This window comes from Nomascus leucogenys, chromosome 3 (assembly GCF_006542625.1).
Source record: "Nomascus leucogenys isolate Asia chromosome 3, Asia_NLE_v1, whole genome shotgun sequence".
Classification (NCBI taxonomy): domain Eukaryota; kingdom Metazoa; phylum Chordata; class Mammalia; order Primates; family Hylobatidae; genus Nomascus; species Nomascus leucogenys.
The window spans coordinates 146,316,568-146,341,026 of NC_044383.1; the positions used below are offsets into that span (position 1 = coordinate 146,316,568).

Here is a 24,459-nt window from a genome sequence, read left to right on the forward strand (position 1 = left end):
ACAATTCAAGGTGAGATTTGGGTGGGGACACAGAGCCTAACTATATCATGGGGGTTCAAGATCTTCAGATTCATTTGAGTTCAGTCAGTGTCTCCATTCCAGTTCTGAGATTCCCTCCTTCCTACCCATTTTGTAATTTTTGTTTAAGAGACCTGATGATGGTATGAATTCAGCCTATGGTGCAATTCTACAGCCTATAATATCAATGTTTCTATTCTCTCTTGCTCCTTCCTTCCCATCTCTGGCCAGTGTGACCCACTGGTAGAGCCGTATAGGAAGCCAGGTGGTGAAGGGTCTGAGAAATGTCATTTTCAGGTTTCAACAGTTGATGCCACAGAAGAGAGTGTGGGAGAATATGCATGCCTGCTTTCTCAGGAAGCTATTGGAAGTTATGCTTCTTTAAAATGTGACAAAAATCAAGGAGATGGCATCTAGGAGACAGGAGACAAAAGAAACACTCAGGAAGGTGGGGAAAGAGAGCCCAGGGCAACAGCTCTGCTGCAGACCTAGAGATCCACCAGGCCAAAGTGGAGCAGGAGGGCTGGGGGCTCCGTGTGGGAGGTCTCTCAGAACAAAAAAAGAGAAGAGAAACCAATGTGTGATGTATTTGAATACATTGAGGGGAGAGCTATTATTCTGTCAGACAGCTTGGAGGAAAATTAATATGAATATGTAGAAAACAAAGCAATAAAAACCAATGTTCAGGAAAAGCAAGATACTGTAAAAGAAAGGAAGCATAATCATAGTACATGAAATGACTCAGTGTTAATAGCCATAATGACATGAAAGTTCAGTATTTAATAAAAATGTGACAAAGTTTAAAGGGAAGAGAAAAGCTGTGTGTTGGGATGAAGTGAGAGATGGAGTTACATCTTTATCTTTTATATTAAAAAGTAAATAGAAAATATTTAAACTGAAAAATCAAGAAATGTCAATATAAAGAAGTTATTTATATATATGGAGATGAATCTCAGGGGGAAAATTCACCTAAAATAGTTGAAAATTTTCTCTGAGAAATTAGTAGAGGTGAAATAGGGCAAGGAAATTTTGTTTTTCATTATCAACCTTATGATATTTAGCTTTTAAAAATGTATTTATAATATTACTTTTATAAAATATTAACAAGTATTTTTAAATCCACAATTTTTTTTTTTTTTGAGACAGAGTCTTGCTCTGTCGACCAGGCTGGAGTGCAGTGGCGCGATCTCAGCTCACTGCAAGCTCCGCCTCCCGGGGTTCACGCCATTCTCCTGCCTCAGCCTCTCCGAGTAGCTGGGACTACAGGCACCTGCCACCACGCCCGGCTAATTTTTTTTGTATTTTTAGTAGAGACGGGGTTTCACCGTGGTCTCGATCTCCTGACCTCATGATCCGCCCGCCTCAGCCTCCCAAAGTGCTGGAAAATCCACAGATTTTGAGACATTTTTACCAGACTAAAAAATGATCATCAATGGTTTTATAATGCTAATATTTTTTATTGAACTCTTCTCAAGGTCTTTTGAAGAAAATACACATTCATGCTTACCCAGTCTAAATATGGAAGGACCTCATGATTACTTAAGTTGTATTCCTGATTCTTTTATTTGAGATTCACTTTAATTCTAACCTAGATAATAATCAATGTATTTTTTAAAATGCCATAATGCTAAATGACGAGTCAATGGGTGCAGCAAAACAACATGGCACATGGATACATATGTAACAAACCTGCACATTGTGCACATGTACCCTAAAACCTAAAGTATAATAAAAAAAAAAAAGGTCTTCACCTATGTTACTGAAAGGCCTTTCTAAAGTTCTTGACATACATTCTGGACAACTTTATATTGTTTTGGGTGCTTTATTTCTTTAAGAAAATAGATGTTCCTCTCCCAACTTTACTGTTTTTCATACTTTTTTCTATTTTGTTTCCCTGGTCCACAGTTCCCCTATGTATTCTGGTTAGATGGCATTGTAGAGAAAATAATCAAATTAAAAAAAATACAAAAATGGAAAAAAAAACCCTCCAGAAAACCAATGTCCAATGTCCTAGGAATGCTGAGAATAAAGTGAGCTGGAAGAACTTGGCAGGATCTGGTCCCATAGGTATTTTTCTACAGTGTACAATAGACTCCACTGGCTGTAGACCTAGGTTGATAGGGCTCAGGGGTAAGTTTGGTTGAGTTGTATGGGCTTTGTGATGAGTGCAGGGATTTCTGCTTTTGGTCTTGCTGCCATCAAAGCTAGGTCATGACAGCAGCAACGGTCTCTCTTCCTAGTTCAATGGAATGTCTAGTTTCTGAACTTGGAGGTAAATCATGTTTTCTTTATTTTTTCTTGGTCTGCAATAAGAAATAAAAATGGAGAGGGGAGAAAGAAATTATGAAGAGGCTGAAAACCAAAATAAAGTGGGTAATAAATAAGAGGAACAACAAATGATTATAAACTTTGTTCAGGATTAGTCTTGCAATGTGTTCTGAGTGGTGGTTCTCACAAAGAAAATGGACAGAACTTGTCGATAACTCATGTCGACAGAGTTATTTCTAAAATTACCTTATTGAATTGGAACTGGCCTAAATAAGTTCCTTTTTTAGGGTGTTCACCTTTCTCTGTAATAGAGAATGTGGGTAAAGTCTAAACTTAATCTTATATCAGTTAATGATGAAGATTGCAAAATCTAGACATTGTTATCATTAGTTATGCAAATAGAATTTGAAAAATTATTTTTTCAAAGTGTATTTACTTTTCAACAGCTTGATAAATGAAGAATGCAATTAAAACATTTGTTCAAATTGCAAGTTTTCTCAATGATCTTGTCTTCATGAATGCCAGGACATTGCTGATATTCATCCTAGAAATGCTGCTTTCTTCATTTTGTTGTTCCCAGCCATGCCCTTTGGACCTGTTCCTGTTTATAGCAATATTGAATCAGTTGTGGGCTGCTCCTAGCCACCCAGCATCTCACAGAATTTCCCCCACCTGGAGTTGGTTAGTCTTGTCTCATTTTCTGGACCAATCCGATCTGAGACGAGGGATGGCAGAAGCTTACCCAAGTCACCCTATGGTTTTGGAATTATCTAAAGCTCCAGATGGGGAGGTACAATCAAGTCAGTTGAGCTCCTCTGGTCTCTCTGGCAACAATAACAACAACTACAGTGGCAGAAATAACAACAGTAGAAATAGCAGCAATAGAAGCAGCAGCAGGAACAACAAAAGCAACAACAGCAGCAAGAGTAGCAGCAATAGTAGCAACAGCAGCAACAACAGTAATAACAGCAGCAACTATAATAGCAACAGTAGAAGCATCAGCAACAACAGCAGCAGTAACAACAGCAAAAGCAACAGCAGCAACAATAGTAATAGCAACAGCAACAGTAACAGTAGCAGCAACAGATATGGCAACAGTAATACCATCAGCAGCAACAGCAATAGCAACAATAGCAGCCTCAGTAGTAACAGCAATAGCAACAGTAGCAACATGAGCAACAGCAGCAGCAACAATAGTATCAGTAATAGCAATAGTAACAGTAACAGCAGCAGCAGCAGCAACAATAACAAAAGCAACAGAAACAGTAACAACAAAAGCAACAATAGCAACAACAGCAGAAACAATTTTAGCAATAGCAGCAACAATAGCAACAGAATCAACAGCATCACAATTAAGAGCAACAACAGCAGCAACAATAGCCACAGAAATAGCAAAAGCAGCAGTAGCAACAACAGAAGTCACAGCAATAACAGCAGCAGCAGCAGCAACAGAAGTAGCAGTAGTAATAGCAGCAACAGCAGCAGCAGCAGCAGTAGCAGCAATCATTACCATAGTAGCAACAACAGTAGCAGCAACACCAGCAGCAGTAGTAGCAGCAATAGCAACAGTAATAGTAGGAGCAACAGCAATAGCAACAGTAGCAGCATCAGCAACAACAACAGCAACAATAGCAGCAGTAACAACAGCAACAGCAACAATAATAGCAGCAGCAACAGCAACAGTAGCAGCAGCAACAGCAACAGTAGCAGCAGCAGCAACAACAGCAACAATAACAAAAGCAACAATAGCAACAGTATCAGCAACAGCAACAGCAATAGCAACAAAAGCATCAGCAACAGCAATAGCATCACAATGGACAACAGCAACAATAGCCACAGCAACAGCAACAGCAGCAGTAGCAACAGAAATAGCAGTAATAGCAGTAGCAGCAGCAATCATTACCATAGTAGCAACAACAGTAGCAGCAACACCAGCAGCAGTAGTAGCAGCAATAGCAACAGTAATAGTAGCAGCAACAGCAATAGCAACAGTAGCAGCATCAGCAACAACAACAGCAACAATAGCAGCAGTAACAACAGCAACAGCAGCAGCAACAATAATAGCAGTAGCAGCAACAGCAACAGTAGCAGCAGCAGCAACAACAGCAACAATAATAAAAGCAACAATAGCAACAGTATCAGCAACAGCAACAGCAATAGCAACAGAAGCATCAACAACAGCAATAGCATCACAATTAACAACAGCAACAATAGCCACAGCAACAGCAACAGCAGCAGTAGCAACAGTAATAGCAGTAGCAGCAGCAGCAGCAATCATTACCATAGTAGCAACAACAGTAGCAGCAACACCAGCAGCAGTAGTAGCAGCAATAGCAACAGTAATAGTAGCAGCAACAGCAATAGCAACAGTAGCAGCATCAGCAACAACAGCAAAAATAGCAGCAGTAACAACAGCAACAGCAGCAGCAACAATAACAGCAGTAGCAGCAACAGCAACAGAAGCAGCAGCAGCAACAACAGCAACAATAATAAAAGCAACAATAGCAACAGTATCAGCAACAGCAACAGCAATAGCAACAGAAGCATCAACAACAGCAATAGCATCACAATTAACAACAGCAACAATAGCCACAGCAACGGCAACAGCAGCAGTAGCAACAGAAATAGCAGTAATAACAGCAGCAGCAGCAGCAATAATTACAATAGCAATAATAGCAGCAACAACAGAAGTAAGAGCAGCAACAGCAATAAAAGCAACAATAACAACAGCAATAGCAGCAGCAATCATAACAGCAACAGCAGCAGCAGCAACAACAGCAGTAACAATAGCAGCAATGACAACATCAGCAACAGTAGCAGGAACAACAGTGTCAGCAACAGTAGCAGCAGTGACAGCAATAGCAACAGCATCATAGTCAACAATGGCAATAACAACAGAAGCAGCAGCAACAACAAAAGCAACGATAGCAGCAATAGTAGCAGCAACCACAACAGTAACAGTAGCAGCAACATCAGCAGTAGCAACAACAGCAGCTGCAGTAGCAATAGTGGTAACAACAGCAGCAGCAGCAGCAGCAATGACAACAGCATTAACAACAACAGCAACAATTTCAGCAACAGCAACAGCATCATAGTCAACAACAGCAATAATAATAGAAACAGCAACAATAGCAGTAGCGGCAACAACAGCAGCAGCAACAGCAATGTCAGCAACAGTTGCAGCAGCAACAATAACAAAAGCAACAACAGCAGCAATAGCAGCAACAACAACAAGAGGAGCAAAAGTAGCTGCAACAATAACAAAAGCAACAGCAGCAACAACAGCAGCAGCAATAATTATAACAGCAGCAACAACAGCAACGTCAGCAAAAGCAGCAACAGCAATAGCAGAAGCAGCAACAACATCAGCAACAGCAGCAGCAGCAAGAGCAGCAACAACAGTAGCTGTAACAATAACAATAGTGAACAGCAACAGCAGCAACAAAAACAACAACCACAGCAAAAGCATCAGCAACAGCAACAAAGCAGCAACAACAGTAGCTGCAACAATAACAAAAGCAACAACAGCAGCAACAGCAGTGACAAAAACAACAACAGCAATAGTAACAGCAGCAACAGTAACAGTAGCAGCAATAGCAGCAGCCATAACACTAACAGAGGCAACAACAGTAACAGCAGCAGTAGCAGTAGTAGCAACAACAGCAGCAGCAATAACAATGGAAGTATCGGCAACAACAATAGCAACAGCATCACACTCAACAACAGCAACAGCAGCAACAATAGCCACAGCAATAGCAACAGAAGCAATAACAGCAGCAGCAACAACAGCAGTAGGAACACCAGCAGTAACAACAGCAGCAGCAACATCAGCAACCACAGCAGCAACAACAGTAGCAGCAGTAGCAACAGCAGCAATAATTATAACAGCAGCAGCAACAACAGTAACAACAGTAGAAATAAGTACAATAGCAATAACAATGGTAATAGCAATAGCAAAAACAATAGCAGCAGTAACAATAACAACAGCAAGAGCAGCAACAACAGCAACAATAAAAATGACAATAGCAGCAGCAACAACAGCAGCAGCAGCAACATCAGCCACCGGTGAGTGACTCCTAACTAAATACCAAGCACTGTGATGGGTGCTTCATTGCATTGTCCCATGCATGAGCCCAACCCTCTGATGGTGAGACAAGTTCATGGGCCACAAAATCTAGCTGCCAGGATTGAAACTTTGGCTTTGTCGCTTATTGGCTGTGTGGTTTTGAGCAAGTCCTTTACTTTCTCTGGCCTGTTTTTTTTTTTTTTCCAGTTGTCAGTGAGGTTAATAATAATAACACCTATTTCATAGGGTTGCTGCAAGGATTCAATGAGGGAATACGGGCATACCTCAGAGATATTGGGGATTCAGTTCCAGACCACTACGATAAAGTAAATTTTACCATAAAGTGAGTCATACATTTTTGTTGGTTTCCCAGTTCATATAAAAGTTATAGTTACACTATACTATAGTCTATTAAATGTGCAATATTATGTCTAAGAAAACAATGTAATTTAAAAACACTTTATTTTTTAAAAATGCTAACAATCATCTGAACCTTCAATTAGTGGTAATCTTGCTGGTGGAGGCTCTTGTCTCTATGTTGCTGGCTGCTGACTGATCAAGACAGTGGTTGCTGAAGGTTGAAGTGGCTGTTGAAACTTCTTAAAACAAGAATATGAAGTTTTCAATGTTGATTGACTCTTCCCTTCATGAAAGATTTCTCTGTAGCATGCAATGCTATTTCATAGCATTTTACCCGCAGTAGAGCTTCTTTAAAAATTGGAGTCAATCCTCCCAAACCCTGATGATGCTTTGTCAACTAAGTTTGTGTAATATCCTAAATCCTTTGTTGTCGTTTCAACAATGTTCACAGGATCTCCACCAGGAGCAGATTCCACCTCAAGAAACCACTTTCTAAGCTCAGCTGTAAGAAGCAACTCCTCATCTGTTCAAGTTTTATCACGAGGTTGAAGCAATTGAGTCACATCTTCGGGCTCTATTTCTAATTCTAGTTCTCTTGCTATTTCTATCATATCTGCAGACACTTTTTATGATGAAGTCTTGAGCTCTTCGAAATTATCCATGAGGGCTGTAATCAACATCTTCAAAACTCCCATTAACGTTCATATTTTGACCTCCTCCAATGATTCACAAATGTTCTTAGTGGCACCTACAGTGGTGAAACCTTTCCAGAAGGTTTTCAATGTACTTTGCCTAGAACAATTAGAGGAATTACCATCTATGGTAGCTATAGCCTTATAAAGTATATTTCTTAAATAATAATACTCGAATGTCAAAACTACTCCTTGATCCATGGGCTGCAGAATGGATGCTGTGTTAGCAGGCATTAAAACAACATTAATCTTTGGGTGCATCTCCATCAGAGCTCTTGGGTGACCAGGTGTATGTATTGTCAATGAGCAGTAATCTTTTGAAAGCAATCTTCTTTTCTAAGCAGTAGGCCTAAACAGCCGGCTTAGAATATTCAATAAACCATGCTATAAACAGATGTACTGTTATCTGTACACAGGCTTTGTTATTCTATGAGCACAAGCAGAGTAGATTTAGTATAATTCTTGTGGATTCTAGGGTTTTAATGGTAAATGAACACTGGCTTCACCTTCTAGTCACCAGTTGCATTCACCCTTCACAAGAGAGTCAACCTGTCCTTTGAGCTTTGAAACCAGGCATTGATTTTTTCCTCTCTCACCTTGAAAGTCCTAAATGGCATCTTCTTCCAATAAATGCTGTTGTGTCTATATTGAAAATCTGTCGTTTAGTGTGACCACCTTCATCAATGATCTTTGTTAGGTCTGGATAACTTGCTGCAGCTTCTACATCAGCACTTGCTGCTTCACCTTGCACTTTTATGTTATGGAGATGGCTTCTTTCCTTAAGCCTTATGAACCAACCTTACTAACTTTGGATTTTTCTTCCGCTACTTCTTCACCTGTCTCAGCCTTCACATAATTTAAGAGAGTTAGGGCCTTGCTCTGGATTAGGCTTTGGCTTAAGGGAATGTTGTGACTGGTTTGATCTTTTTTTTTTTTTTGAGACAGAGTCTCGCTCTTTCGCCCAGGCGGTACTGCAGTGGCCTATCTCGGCTCACTACAAGCTCCGCCTCCCGGATTCACACCATTCTCCTGCCTCAGCCTCCCAAGTAGCTGGGACTACAGGCGCCCGCCACCACGCTTGGCTAATTTTTTGTATTTTTAGTAGAGATGGGGTTTCACTGTGTTAGCCAGGATGGTCTCGATCTCCTGACCTCGTGATCCACCCACCTCGGCCTCCCAGAGTGCTGGGATTACAGGCGTGAGCCACCGTGCCCGGCCGACTGGTTTGATCTTCTATCCAGACCAGTGAAGCTTTCTCCATATCATCAATAAGGCTGTTTCATTTTCTCATTTGTGTGTTCACTGGAGTAGCGTTTTTAAACTTCCTTCAAGGACTTTTCCTGTGCATTCTCAACTTGGCTAACCGGTGCAAGAGGCCTCGCTTTCGGCTTATGCTGGCTTTCAACATGACTTCCTCATTGAGCTTAATCATTTCTGCCTTTTGCTTTAAAGTTGAGACTTGCAACTCTTCCTTTCATTTAACACCTAGAGGGCATTGTAGAGCTATTAATTGGCCTAATTTCAATATGGTTGTGTCTTGGGCAATAGGAAGGCCCAAGGGGAGGGAGAGAGATGGGGGAACGCTCAGTGTGTGGAACAGTCAGATCACACACATTTATCAATTAAGTTTGCTGTTTTACACAGACATGGTTTGTGGTGCCCTAAAACAATTACAATAGTAGTATCAAAGATTACTGATTGCAGATCACTATCACAGATATGATAATAATGGTAAAGTTTGAAATATTGTGAGAATTACCAAAACATGCCACAGTGACATGAAGTGAGCACTTGCTGTTGGAAAAATGCTGCAAATAAACTTGCTTAATGTAGGGTTGCTGTATACCTTCAATCTGTTAAAAAACACAATATCTGCAAAACACAATAAAATGAAGTGCAATAAAAGAAGGTGCATGGGAAGGCCATGGAAAGCACTGAGTAGAGCTCTTAGAAAATGTTAGCTATTGTTATCCTCATTTTACAGCAAGGAAAACCAGCTTAAGAAGTGAGATAAATGGCAGGGTGTGGTGGCTCACACCTGTAATCCCAGCAATTTGGGAGGCCAAGGTGGGCGGATAACTTGAGCTCCACAGTTTGAGACCATCTTGGGCAACATGGCAAAACCTGTCTCTACTAAAAAAAATACAAAAATTTAGCTGGGCATGGTGGCACATGCCTGTAGTCATAGCTACTTGGGAAGCTGAGGTGGAAGAATGACCTGAGCCCAGGAGATTGAGGCTGCAATGAGGTGAGATTGAGCCACTGCACTCCAGCCAGTGTAACTGGTGGGAGACCCTGTCTCAAAAATAGAGAGACAAAAAAAGTGAGAAGTGAGATAAAGAATAGGGCATAAGTCCATGCAGGCTATATTTGTAACTATGACAGGTTTAGTGCCCTTAGGAACCAAATGACTTGGTTGGTGAGGGAGGGACTCTTGCCCTGCTCTGTTTCTGCTGGCACATGTGACACTGCTCTTGGAGTCAGTTTTCAGTGCCAGCTGTGGTCTGCCCTCCTGCTCCCAGACATCCCTGCCTCTTGCAGGCCACACCTCCCCCCCTCCCTCTGGAGGCACACTGTTCTCTGGCTCTGTCTCAGCCCTCACCACTTCCACTCTTCTGCAATTCTCCGAGTCTTCCACGTATCTCTCAGTGCGTGGTGAACTGGGTTATGTAATACAGAAATAAGAACAGTGCAAATCTTCATGGAGTATTTGTAGATCACATAAATGGAAAGAATATAAAATAACAACAGGAATGGTCTTTTGAAATATCTCTTCAGCCTGCTTTGAACCAGTCTGATGAAAATGAACAACTCTGACAAGCATAGGTAGTGTGTGTCGCTGAGCCACACTTCTCCATCTTACAACAACAACTCGGAATATATTTTAAAATTTGATTTCCAATAAACAGTCTAGGCTTATATTTTCCTGTTTTACAGAACAGCTACAAAAGCTTCTATGAATAATAGCAGTGGCTCGTAGACATTAATTAATTCGTGTCAGGCTCTTTACTGACACTTGGTGAGTGTCAGTTGGAAAGCACTGGGTGAGAGCGCTTAGTAAATGTTAGCTATTGTTATCCTCATTTTACAGAAAGGAAAACAGGCTTAAGAAGTGAGATAAGGTATTAGGTATAAGTTCACAGGTTATATTTGTAACTAGGACAGGTTTAGTGCCCTTAGGAACCAAAACAATTTAATTAGGAACCAATTGACATTTAATTAGTGTCAGGCACTTTACACATATTTTCTTCTTTAATCCAGTGAGTAGGTACTGTTGTCCCCATTTACAGATGAGGAAACTGAGGCTTTGAGGCATTAAGGCAATAAAGCCACACACATGGGAAATGTGACAGCAGGGCTCAGGTTCTACAGGTCTTGCCCTTCACCACACATATTACTGCCTGCCTGGCACTGGCACTGGCTAGAGAAAGAAACTTCAATTAGGGACGCTGTAGAAAGAACTTCAGCATTTATTCCACAAATAATTGGTAAGCTCCTGCTGTGTGTGTGCCAGGCACCGTGCTGAGTTCCAGCGATACAACAGTAAACAGGATTTAGACTGTCTTTGACGGGAGGTGCCCATGTGTGTGGGAAGCTGCATGGGGAGAGGGGTATGGGGTTGGAGGTGGTTGGTTTAGATGAAAGGTCTCCAACTCAAATGTCTGCATGCACCAGGCAGATCATACAATGTACCAAAGACAGTAGGAAACAGTGGGGACTGGGGCCTCCTGCAGAGGGCGTGCCCTTGAGAAAGCCAAGCCATCATTCAGCTCCTACAAATTGCCAACAAGAGGAAATATCTTCTCAGTGTTACCAAATCTTCTGCTTTTTAAAAACAGATCCTGGAAATCCAGTTTATGTGGAATTTCCCACTTTAAAAAAATACTGTGTAGGCCAAAGAGAGCACTGGAGAACTTGGTGGCCTGCAGGCTGCTAGTGTGTGACCTCTGGCCAGATTCAAAGGCCTCTTCCAACCCCAAGACTCAAGTTCTAGGAAAAGCCTCAGACCACTGTGATTTACTAGCATTTTGCCCAAGTACTGAGAATGTTAAACATGAAGGTTTGGTAAAATGAATAAAAATCAGTTGTTTGTGGTATCAACAGGCCAAAAGTGGAGTAGGAAGAAAATAAATAAAAATATCTAAACATACTGTATAAACAAACTTGTGGGGAGAGTGTCAGATAGGTTTGTCTTTATCTAGAATTTTTTTATGTACTGTTTGAATGGGTTCATATGGTCCAAAATTCAAAATTACAAAAAGGTAAGCATTGAAGTCTCCCTTCTACCTGTATCTCACAGTCACTCAATTCCATAGACAACCAGTGTTATGGTTCTTGTACATTTTTCCAGAGATACAAGTATTTATGTATATGTCTTTCACTATTTTTACACAAATGATAGACTATATACATTTCTATGTTTTGCTTTTTCCCCCATTAGCAATATACCTTGGAGAACTTTCCTTATCAATGTATGTGAAGCAGCCTCATTCTTTTTAATGGCTGTATAATTTTACAGAATGGCATATCATTTATTTAACTGGTGTTCTAATTCATGGTCATTTAGGTTGTTACCAAATGCTTGTTATAAAAAATTGCCTTAATGACTAGTCCTGTACATATGACACTTTGTACATGTAAACTTCTGGAGGTGTAGGGTTACTAGGTTAAAGGATATACATATTTATAATTTTTATTTAATTTATTTTTAGTTTTTTGAGACAGAGTCTTGCTTTGTCACCCAGGCTGGAGTGCAGTGGCACGATCTCAGCTCATTGCAACCTCTGCCTCGCAGGTTCAAGCAATTCTCCTGCCTCAGCCTCCCCAGTGGCTGGGATTACAGGCGCGTACCACCACATCCAGCTAATTTTTTTGTATTTTTTTAGTAGAGACGGGGTTTACCATGTTAGCCAGGATAATCTCGATCTCCTGACCTTGTGATCCGCCCGCCTCGGCATCCCAAAAGTGCTGGGATTAGAGGCATGAGCTACCGCACCCAGCCCATGTTTGTAATTTTTATACTACTATTGCACTGTCCATTATAGAGGCATCTAACTCCTACCAGCAACACGGGAGACTGCATTTCTCCCCGTTCTTCCCCAACATAGTGTGTTACCAAGTAATTTTATTTTTGACAATCCAAGTAGTCATTAGTGCAGTGTTAATTTGAACTTCTCTTACTATGAAGGAAGTTGAGCATATTTTCATGTATTTAAGAGTTGTTTTTATTTCCCTTTCATTGAATTATTTGCTCAAATCTGTTGCTTATTTTTTTTTTCTATTGGGTGGTTGCTCTTATGGATTTGTTAGGAAAATTAACCCAATGTAGAGTAGTAAATATTTTCTTCAAGTTTATAATTTTATTTTTAGCTTATGGTAGTTGTTTAATGCAGAATATTTTATTTTTATGAAAGCAAACATGTTGACCTTTCTTCTATGGATTCTGGATTTTTGGGTCATATTTAGAAAGACCTTCTCCACATCAAAGTTTAAAGAAATTCTCGTATAGTGTCTTTGTAATTTTACTAATTTTTTTTAATGCTTTCAAGTCTTTGATTTAGTTTGAATTTATCTCAGTGTATGGTGTGAAGTATGAAGTCAATTTAATTCTTTCCAAATGGCTACAGGGTTGTCTTAAAACCTTTATAGAACAATTCATTTAGAACTTTCAACTGCCTACCTTTGCATATTTTCGGCTTCCTCGATGGTCTCAGGCAAAGCCTTCCCTTTAGTTTCTGGAAGCAACAGCACCAGACCTCCAGCAACCAAGCCAAGCACGCCTGAAAGCCAAACAGATGAAAATCACATTAAGAACTGAAAAACTCAAGGACTATAATTAGAGTTTCCCTTATTTTTGTTTAAAACATTTTTTTGGTGTTTTTCTATACTTATTTACAGATTCCTTTGCTATCTCTGACTGCTGTATTTTCCATTATAAATATTATACCAGTTCCAAACTCCTTTGAATTACTATTCCTAATAGGGAAATGAAATACTTAACATTTTGAGTCAAGGTTATTCTAGGGTAGAGGACATTGCCACCATATTAAGATACTTTGGAGTTAGAAAATAACTCTGCAAAAAATTAACTGTAAGAAAAGGAGGACCATAACCCTGCCAGTTTAAATCACTTGGTAAAGAAAATAAGTCAGAAACTTGGATCATTTCTAGCAAATAAAAGTAATGAATTATATATTTATTACTATGTAAGAGCACTAAAAGGTATAGCCAGGATTTTAGTTTAAATTCAGGTGTTCCTTAAATTCCCGTTACTCCTTTTTTCTTTGTCTCTAGCTATAATCTTTAATAATAAACACTTACATGTTTTTGTTTCTTCAGATTCTGATTAAAGTTTTGATCTTTTAAAGTTGTATTTATATGTGTTTCACAATAATAGAATACAGAAAATAGGATGTGGGTTCTTTACTAGTTTTGAGGTCTCAAAACACTACATGCCAGTCTCTATTTTTACACCCTCAGAAAATGGCTGAAATAGAAGCTGCGGGGCACAGAACCCAAGCTCTGAGGGCCTGGACTCCAACTCTAGCACCTCACATACTGGTCTCAAGGCCTTGGGAAGTTCTATTATCTTTCTGATGCTCCAGACATTCCCATATAAATTGGGATAACATACTGTCAAATCAAGTTTAGCCTACAGCTGCCTCCTTACATATTTTAAGTTTGGCCTAAAGGTTTCTCTATACATTGTGAACTATAATCTAGATGGAATGGTAAACACACTATAGCCTACTCTTGTGCCAGTTAAAACCACCTTTGCAAAATTATGACTGAGACAGTGAAAGAGATCTAACTTAATCGACTTCATCTTGCTTCTAACCTCCAAGCTGTCCTTGTCATTCTTGGGTATAGGCTGAACTAACTTTGGGAGAAACTTAGTTTATAGATTAAAACAAAGATGACAACAGCCAAAGGAGACCTCTTTCTTGCCTGGGGACTAGATTGCCTTTGTAGGACTAACATTAGCCACAACATAAGAAATTATGGTTTAGGAGTCATGCAGTTTGAGTCTATAAGATTCTGACCCTTTCTAAACTGCTGCTAAAATCAGTGCTTGGGTATTTTGCAGACCCTGCACTCGATGGATGAGCTGACACTGCCCAAATTGATAAACTGGCTTCTCTGATCTTGTGGCCCCCAGCAAGAACTGACTCAGCGCAAGAAGACAGCTTTGACTCCCTATGATTTCATCCCTGATCAATCAGCACTGCCAGCTCACTGGCTTCCCCCACCCACAAAGTTATCCTTAAAAACTTTGCTCCCCGAATACTCAGGAGACTGATTTGAGTAATAATAAAACTCCAGTCTCCCACACAGCCGGCTCTGTGTGAATTACTCATTCTCTATTGCAATTCCCCTGTCTTGAGAAATTGGCTCTGTCTAGGCAGCAGGCATGGTGAACCCCTTGGGTGGTTACAAAATCACCAAGTTTTAGCCAGTCAAATGCGGCCAACTGTTCAAACCATGTTCAAATAAGGCAAATGCCAAGCTGTAACCAATCCCATTATTTCTGTACCTCACTTTCCTTTTTCTTTCCCTAAATCTTCTTTCACCGTGTGGTTGTGTTGGAATCTCTGAGCCTTCTCTGGCTCAGGAGGCAGCCTGATTCTCAAATCATTCTTTGCTTAATTAAACTCTTGTAAATTTAATTCAGCAGAAGTTTTTCTTTAACAATACCACCTCACAAATGTAAACTAAAAATAAAATTTCGAGATCCCCAACTGATTGAATTGAACTGGAAAACTTCAAGGTTTTTCACCCCTACCCCTTCCCATTCAAGCCTTGATGGAGAGGGATGGGGGTCAGACATATCTCATTATACCCTCTCCCTTTTGGAGTTCAAGCACTACTCACCAGTGTTAACATTAAAACACATCTTAAGACTGACACAACAGACTCTTTGTAGCAATAACATAGCAAATTCCAACCTGACCATAGAATAATATCACATGACAGACAAAAAAATTAAAATATTTTACCCCAAAATATATTTCTTTGCCCTATTTTGAAATGGCCTGGCAAAGCCATCTTTTGTGGAGAGAATTTGCATCTGTAAAGAATCTCTATTAACATAACTAGATCTTTCCCTTTCTAGACCCTCCCAATCCTGAAGAGATTAACTGAGAGTCTAGCACCTTTTAAAGGTCTGTATAGGAAACATTTGCCATTGATTGTCTCAAAGGGTACCACCTATGAGACTTCATCTACATAATAAGAGCCTTGGTTTCCACAACCACTTATCTTAACTCAGGCACTCTTTTCTATTGATTCTGGATCTTCAGATAATAACTTAACTCTTTCAAGCAATTGCCAATCAGAAAATCTTTGAATCCACCTATGACCTGGAAGCCCCTGCATGGTGTTGTCTTGCTTTTCTGGACCAAACCAATGGATACCTTGCATGTACTGATGGATGTCTTTTGTCTGCTTAATATGTATAAAACCAAGCTGTACTCCAACTACCTTGGACACATGTTCTCAGGACCTCTTGAGACTGTGCCTTAGACAAGTCACTCATATTTGGTTGAATATGGTCGCTCATATTTGCCTCAGAATAAACTCTTTAAATATTTTACAGAATTTAGCTTTCTTTCCTCAACATGTCAGAGGCTTTTGAAACACAACAACTTTATCTTGAATAGGGACTGGGTAAAATAAGGCTGAGACTTACAGGGTTGCATTCCCAGACAGTTAGGCATTCTAAGTCACAGGATGAGATAGGAGTTCAGCACAAGATGCAGCTCATAAAGACCTTGCTGGTCAAACAGTCTGCAGTAAAGCTGGCTATAACCCACCAAAACCAAGATGGCAATGAGAGGGACCTCTGGTTGTCTTCATTGCTACCCTCCCACCAGTGCCATGACAGTTTACAAATGCCATGGCAACATCAGGAAGTTACCCTATATGGTCAAAAAAGGGGAAAATCATTAATAATCCACCTTTTGTTTAGCATATAATCAAGAAATAACTATAAAAATGGGCAACTAGGAGCCCTCAGGGCTGCTCTGCCTGTGGAGTAGCCATTCTTTATTCCTGGACTTCCTTAATAAAGTTGCTTTCACATTATTCTATGGATTTGCCCTGAATTCTTTCTTGTGTGAGATCCAAGAACCCTCTCTTGGGGTCTGGATCAGGACCCCTTTCCAATAACATCTTTCTGGTGAACCCTGAAGGGAGGATACTGAGGAGACCTCCCCCCACCACCCCAAAGGACACAGACTGCAGCACTGATGAATTAACTTTGGGTAAGTGCTGGCGTACCCAGGTAAAGGACATGATTGTGTTAGAGACCCAACTTAGGGGAGTTAGAGGCTCTTCGAAGACAGAGAGGGTTAAAAGTCCCTCTTAATAAAAGGCAAAGACACTTGACTGAACTTGGGTTTGAGGACTAACTTAGGAAGGTTAGAGTCCTTCCTAAGACTGAGGGGATTAGAGGTCCCTCTCAGTAAAGTTCCTCTCAGCTAAGAACTAGTTTGGCACTATGGGACGTTAACTGCTATTTTCTTTGAATTAATTTCCCTTACACTCTGCTGATGTCTACGGGTGACAGGATTAGGCATATACAGGATCATAGAACATGGGTAGTAATTGTCAGGCCTCTGAGCCCAAGCTGAGCCATCATATCCCCTGTGACCTGCACGTATACATCCAGATGGCCTGAAGTAACTGAACAATCACAAAAAAGTGAAAATGGCCTGTTCCTGACTTAACTGATGACATTACCTTGTGAAATTCCTTCTCCTGGCTCATCCTGGCTCAAAAGCTCCCCCACTGAGCTCCTTGTGTCCCCCACCCCTGCCTGCCAGAGAGCAACCCCCTTTGACTGTAATTTTCCATTACCTACCCAAATCCTATAAAACAGCCCCACCCCTATCTCCCTTTGCTGACTGTCTTTTCAGACTCAGCCTGCCTGCAACCAGGTGAAATAAACAGCCTTGTTGCTCACACAAAGCCTGTTTGGTGGTCTCTTCACACAGACACCAGTGAAATTTGATTCCATGACTCGGATCGGGGGACCTCTCTTGGGAGATCAGTCCCCTGTCCTCCTGCTGTTTGCTCTGTGAGAAACATCCACCTACGACCTCTGGTCCTCAGACTAACCAGCCCAAGGAACATCTCACCAATTTTAAATTGGGTAAGTGGCCTCTCTTTACTCTCTTCTCCAACCTCTCTCACTATCCCTCAACCTCTTTCTCCTTTCAATCTTGGCGCCACACTTCAATCTCTCCCTTCTCTTAATTTCAGTTCCTTTCCTTTTCTGGTAGAGACAGAGATGACACATTTTATCCGTGGACCCAAAACTCCGGCACCGGTCACGGACTTGGGAAGACAGTCATCCCTGGGTGTTTAATCATGTGGGGATGCCTGCCTAATTATTCATCCACATTTCATTGGTGTCTGATCACTGCGGGGACACTTGCCTTGGTCATTCACCCACATTCCTTGGTGGCAAGTCAATTGCGGGGATGCCTGCTTTGGCTGCTCACCCAACCCCTTCTCTCCATGTTCCCACCCCTTCTCCACTTTCCTGGGCGGCAAGCACCTCCCACCCCTTTTCCACTTTTCTGGGGGGCAAGCACCCCTGACTCCTTCTCTCTGTGTCTCTACTCTCTCTTTTCTCTGGGCTTGCCTCCTTCATTATGGGCAGATTTCCACCTTCCATTCCTCCTTCTTCTCTCTTAGCCTGCGTTCTCAAAAACTTAAAACCTCTTCAACTCTCGCCTGACCTAAAATCTAAGCATCTTATTTTCTTCTGCAATACCACTTGACCCCAGTACAAATTTGACAGTGGTTCCAAATAGCCAGAAAATGGCACTTTTGATTTTTCCATCCTACAAAATCTAGATAATTGTCATAAAATGGGCAAACGGTCTGAGGTGCCTGACGTCCAGGCATTCTTTTACACATTGGTCCCTCACTAGTCTCTGTTCCCAATGCAACTTGTCCCAAATCTTGCTTCTTTCCCTCCCACCTGTCCCCTCAGTCCCAACCCCAAGCGTCACTGAGTGTTTCCAATCTTCCTTTTCTACAGACCCATCTGACCTCTCCCCTCCTCCCCAGGCTACTCCTTGCCAGGCTGAGCTAGGTCCCAATTCTTCCTCAGCCTCCACTCTCCGACCCTATGATCCTTTTTTCACCTCCTCTCCTCACACCTGCTCCACCTTACAGTTTCGTTCCACAACTAGCCCTCCCCCACCTGCCCAGCAATTTCCTCTTAAAAAGGTGGCTGGAGCTAAAGGCGTAGTCAAGGTTAATGTTCCTTTTTCTTTATCTGACCTCTCCCAAATCAGTTAGCATTTACGCTCTTTTTCATCAAATATAAAAACCTAGCCCAGTCCATGGCCCTTTTGACAGCAACCCTTAGACTCTTTACAGCCCTAGACCCTGAAGGGTCAGAAGGCTATCTCATTCTAAATATGCATTTTATTACCCAGTCAGCTCCTGACATTAGAATAAAGCTTCAAAAATTAAATTCCGGCCCTCAAACCCCACAACAGGACTTAATTAAGCTCGCCTTCAAGGTGTACAATAATAGAGTAGAGGCAGCCAAGTAGCAATGCATTTCTGAATTGCAATTCCTTGCCTCCACTGTGAGACAAACCCCAGCCACATCTCCAGCACACAACAACTCCAAATGCCTGAACTGCAGCTGCCAGGGGTTCCTCCAGAACCTCCTCCCCCAGGAGCTTGCTACAAGTGCCAGAAATCTGGCCACTGGGCCAAGGAATGCCTGCAGCCTGGGATTCCTCCTAAGCCATGTCCCATCTGTGCAGGACCCCACTGGAAATTGGACTGTTCAACTTGCCCCACAGCCACTCCTAGGGCCCCTAAAGCTCTAGCCCAAGGCTCTCTGACTGACTGCTCACCAGGTCTGCTCAGCTTAGCAGCTGAAGACTGATGCTGACCGATCACCTCAGAAGCCCCCTGGACCATCACAGACACTGAGCTTTGGGTAACTCTTACAGTGGAGGGTAAGTCCGTCCCCTTCTTAATCAATACAGAGGATACCCACTCCACATTACCTTCTTTTCAAGGGCCTATTTCCCTTGCCGCCATAACTGTTGTGGGTATTGATGGCCAAGCTTCAAAACCCCTTAAAATTCCCTCACTCTCGTGCCAACTTGGACAACATTCTTTTATGCACTCTTTTTTCAGTTATCCCCACCTGCCCAGTTCCCTTATTAAGCCGAGACATTTTAACCAAATTATGTGCTTCCCTGACTATTCCTGGACTACAGCCACATCTCATTGCTACCCTTCTTCCCAACCCAAAGCCTCCTTTGCATCTTCCTCTTGTATCCCCCCACCTTAACCCACAAATATGGAATACCTCTACTCCCTCTCTGGCAACCGATCACATGCCCATTACTATCCCATTAAAACCTAATCACCCTTACCCTGCTCAATGCCAATATCTCATTCTGCAGCATGCTTTAAAAGGATTAAAGCCTATTATCACTTGCCTGCTACAGCATGGGCTTCTAAAACCTATAAACTCTGCTTACAATTCCCCCATTTTACCTCTCCTAAAACCAGACAAGCCTTACAGGTTAGTTCAGGATCTGCATCATCAACCAAATTGTTTTGCCTATCCACCCCGAGGTGCCAAACCCATATACTCTCCTATCCTTAATACCTCTCTCCACAACCCATTATTCTGTTCTAGATAAACCTAGCTGACCCCATAAATCCTAAATCCTTTCCCCACTCCCCTTTCCATTCCTTAAAAAACAGCCCTAAAAGCTGCTCCCACACTGGCTCTCCCTAACTCATCACTCCCGTTTCATTACATACAGCTGAAGGGCAGGGCTGTGCGGTCGGAATTCTTATACAAGGACAGGGGCTGCGCCCTGTAGCCCTTTTATCCAAACAACTTGACCTTACCATTTTAGCCTAACCCTCATGTCTGCGTGCAGTGGCTACCACTGTGTTAATGCTTTTAGAGGCCCTCAAAATCACAAACTATGCTCAACTCACTCTCTACAGTTCTCGTAACTTCCAAAATCTATTTTCTTCCTCTCACCTGGCTCCTTCAGCTATACTCACTCTTTGTTGAGTCTCCCACAATTACCACTGTTCCTGCTTCAATCCGGCCTCCCACATTATTCCAGATACCACACCTGACCCCCATGATTGTATCTCTCTGATCCACCTGACATTCACCCCATTTCCCCATATTTCCTTCTTTCCTGTTCCTCACCCTGATCACACTTGGTTTATTGATGGCAGTTCCACCAGGTTTAATCACCACACACCAGCAAAGGCAGGCTATGCTATAGTATCTTCCACATCTATCATTGAGGCTACTGCTCTGCCCCCTCCACTATCTCTCAGCAAGCCAAACTCATTGCCTTAACTTGGGCCCTCACTCTTGCAAAGGGGCTAAAAATCAATATTAATACTGACTCTAAATATGCCTTCGATATCCTGTACCACCATGCTGTTATATGGGCAGAAAGAAATTTCTTCACTATGCCAGGGTCCTCCATCATTAATGCCTCTTTAAAAAAAACACTTCTCAAAGCTGCTTTACTTCCAAAGGAAGCTGGAGTCATTCACTGCAAAGGCCATCAAAAGGCACCAGATCCCATCGCTCAGGACAATGCTTATGCTCATAAGGCAGCTAAAAAAGCAGCCATCAAAAGCCATCAGATCCCTTCGCTCAGGACAGTGCTTATGCTGATAAGGTAGCTAAAAAAGCAGCTAGCGTTCCAACTTCTATCCCTCATGGCAGTTTCTCTCCTTCTCATCTGGCCACTCCCACCTACTCCCCCACTGAAACTTCCACCTATCAATCTTTTCCCACACAAAGCAAATGGTTCTTGGACCAAGGATCTCCTTCCAGCCTCACAGGCCCATTCTATTCTGTCATCATTTCATAGTCTCTTCCATGTAGGTTACAAGCCCTAGCCCATCTCTTAAAACCTCTCATTTTCTTTCCATTGTGGAAATCTATCCTTAAGGAAATCACTTCTCAGTGTTCCATCTGCTACTCTACTACTCCTCAGGAATTTCTCAGGCCCCCTCCCTTCTCTACACATCAAGCTCAGGGATTTGCCCCTGCCCAGGACTGGCAAATTAACTTCACTCACATGCCCCGAGTCAGGAAACTAAAATATCTCTTGGTCTGGGTAGACACTTTCACTGGATGGGTAGAGGCCTTTCCCACAGGGTCTGAGAAGGCCACCGCGATCATTTGTTCCCTTCTGTCAGACATAATTCTTTGGTTTGGCCTTCCCACCTCTGTAGAGTCTGATAATGGACTGGCCTTTATTAGTCAAATCACTCAAGCAGTTTCTCAGGCTCTTGGTATTCAGTGGAACCTTCATACCCCTTATCATCCTCAATCTTCAGGAAAGGTAAAACGGACTAATGGTCTTTTAAAAACACACCTCACCAAGCTCAGCCTCCAACTTTAAATAAGGACTCTGTCAATAATAGAGCCCAAAAACTCACCAACCAAACAAGTACTTACACTGAACCCCCCCTTGGACACTCTCCAATTAGATGTCCTGGGTCCTCCCAATTCTTAGTCCTTTAATACCTATTTTTCTCCTTCTTTTATTTGGACCTTGTGTCTTCTGTTTAGTTTCTCAATTCATAGAAAACTGCACCCAGGCCATCACCAATCATTCTATATGACAAATGCTCCTTCTAACAACCTTACCACAAAATCTTCCTTCAGCTTAATCTCTCCCACTCTAGGTTCCTACGCTGCCCCTAATTCCACTCGAACCAGCCCTGAGAAACATCGCCCATCATCTCTCCATACCACCCCCCAAAATTTTCCCACCCCAACACTTTACCAATATTTCGTTTCTCATTATTTTTCTTATTAATGTAAGAAGACAGGAATGTCAGGCCTCTGAGCCCAAGCTAAGCCATCATATCCCCTGTGACCTGCACGTATACATCCAGATGGCCTGAAGTAACTGAAGAATCACAAAAGAAGTGAAAATGGCCTGTTCCTGACTTAACTGATGACATTACCTTGTGAAATTCCTTCTCCTGGTTCATCCTGGCTCAAAAGCTCACTGAGCACCTTGTGACCCCCGCCGCTGCCTGCCAGAGAACTACCCCCTTTGACTGTAATTTTCCTTTGCCTATGCAAATCCTATAAAACGGCCCCACCCCATCTCCCTTCACTGACTCTTTTCGAATTCAGCCCGCCTTCACCCAGGTGAAATAAACAGCCTTGTTACTCACACAAAGCTTGTTTGGTGGTCTCTTCACACGGACACGAGTGAAAGTTATTTCTTCCTAATGGGGACACTTGAGAGCTGATAGGACTGCTGGAAAAGATCCCTTCGCTACTGACAAGTGGTCACCTGAACAGTGTTGCTGTAATGGGTGGGTCTTCTTCTGGCCTCCCTGAGCACCTCTCCTTCCCCACCCTGCCACAGGAGGAGCTGCCCCTGCCGCCCCACCAGGCAATGTTTTTCTCCCTTTCTCTCCTTTCTCTTTTCTATTTTCTCTGTTACTCAGGGTAACCATCTGCTCTTTCACTGTGCCCAGAGACCACATGTTGAAAAATGTCCTTGGGAGCTTGAACTTGTAACCACATGGCAGTTCTTTCTCTTGGTTTCCACCATCCAACAGATAGGAATTTGGGGGTCCATGTCATACTTATCCCTAAAAATTATCTTGAACAGTTAAAAGCCTTGGCAAGCTCAGAATTGGCTGCTCTAAAATCCTTCTGGGAAGAACAACGGACACTAGCCAATGCTGTAGCTCAATAGCTAAGGCTTCACCATTTTACAATGGTCGCCCAGGGTTCAATGCTGGCTTAGGGAATGAATCCTTTCTGGTTTAAAATCTGTATAACCTTTACCACTGGTTAATTCTCTTCCTCTCCACAAACCATCTTGAACTTTCCTTTCTCTGAGCACAAAAATGTTGGCTGTTTGGCATGGCTAAAGTCAGGTAATAAGATATTTAAAAGGATTTGAGTGCTATGGTTAAAAGTCCATTTGTTCAACCTCTAACAGCCTGGAACTCCATGGGAAAAACAGAGGAGACATCACAGACCCCCTTTTGGAAAAACCTCTGTTTTCCTCCTAAAACCCGAGGAATTAAAGTGGATAGATCCCTCTCAAAATCTAAGGCTCTGTTTTGTTTTTCATTTCATTATCTGATGTTTTTGACTTGGAGGGTATTAGAAATTACTACACATTATGAGACAACTTTGATGTGTGACTAGGTAGGAAATATAGTTTTGGGGATAGCTAATGGCAGTTATGGGGAGATCCTCAGCTCTTTGCAAGTTTACATCAGACAAGCATGCTCTTGGACACCTAGAAGTTATGAAAATGTCCCAATCCCCACTGAGAGATAAGATTCCTATAGGAAATGGGCTGATTTCCTCTTTTTGGGATAGAGGATATGGTATAAAAATGAGACCCTTAATTTTGGGGAATCTGTTTTTGCCTTTCAGCTGTGCCTGCTTAATAGGCCCTAGAAGCTGCGTACTTTGAAGAGAAACTTAAAGTAGCAAATGAAAAATCTTACAAGTACTGACTCTTCTTCTGTCTGTGAATTTATATGTGCTGTGTGTATGATATGAAAGAGTTTTGATTAACACATTTAAAAATAATAAGAGCTTAAGTCAAATATTCTTGGCAGAAAAGTAAAAAATGTAATGCTTTTTAGTTCATGTGACTTAAGTAATCTTTGGGAAATAAAAACAGTTGTACATGCTGGGTGTGTAAAAAAAGTGAAATGTAGTTTTGGTAAAAGATTATAAGAAGTCATAGAAATATGGCTTTTTCTGCCTAGATTAAAGGGTTAAAGGATTGTTTAAAGTTAAATAAGATAAAGCTGAAGGTTTCAACAAGTTGTGGAAGATTTGTGAAAAATTAATCATGTAAAAGAAATTCTGTGTGTGAATATATTGGCTAAAGTTAAAGGGTATCATTCAGTTTTTCCATAAATTGAACATTAGAATAAAAGCACAATAGGTTTTTCTTAGAGCACTGATGTGCTCTTTAATAAAAAGTTTGTAAAGAGTTATAAAAGGTTTATGAGAATCCTACCTTA

General features: G+C 41.6%; 1 protein-coding gene across 1 annotated transcript in view; it reads right to left on the reverse strand.

The window, feature by feature from the left end:
• Window positions 1-1,824: 1,824 nt before the first annotated feature.
• Window positions 1,825-24,459, reverse strand: part of SLC22A2 (solute carrier family 22 member 2) — a 46,076-nt gene continuing 23,441 nt past the window's right edge. The window contains exons 10-11 of the mRNA XM_030809931.1: window positions 13,085-13,184; window positions 1,825-2,321 (exon numbers count right to left, since the gene is read on the reverse strand). Of these exons, the coding sequence (XP_030665791.1) occupies window positions 2,255-2,321; window positions 13,085-13,184 (167 nt within the window). The 3' untranslated portion in view covers window positions 1,825-2,254. The remainder of the gene's footprint in view (window positions 2,322-13,084; window positions 13,185-24,459) is intronic.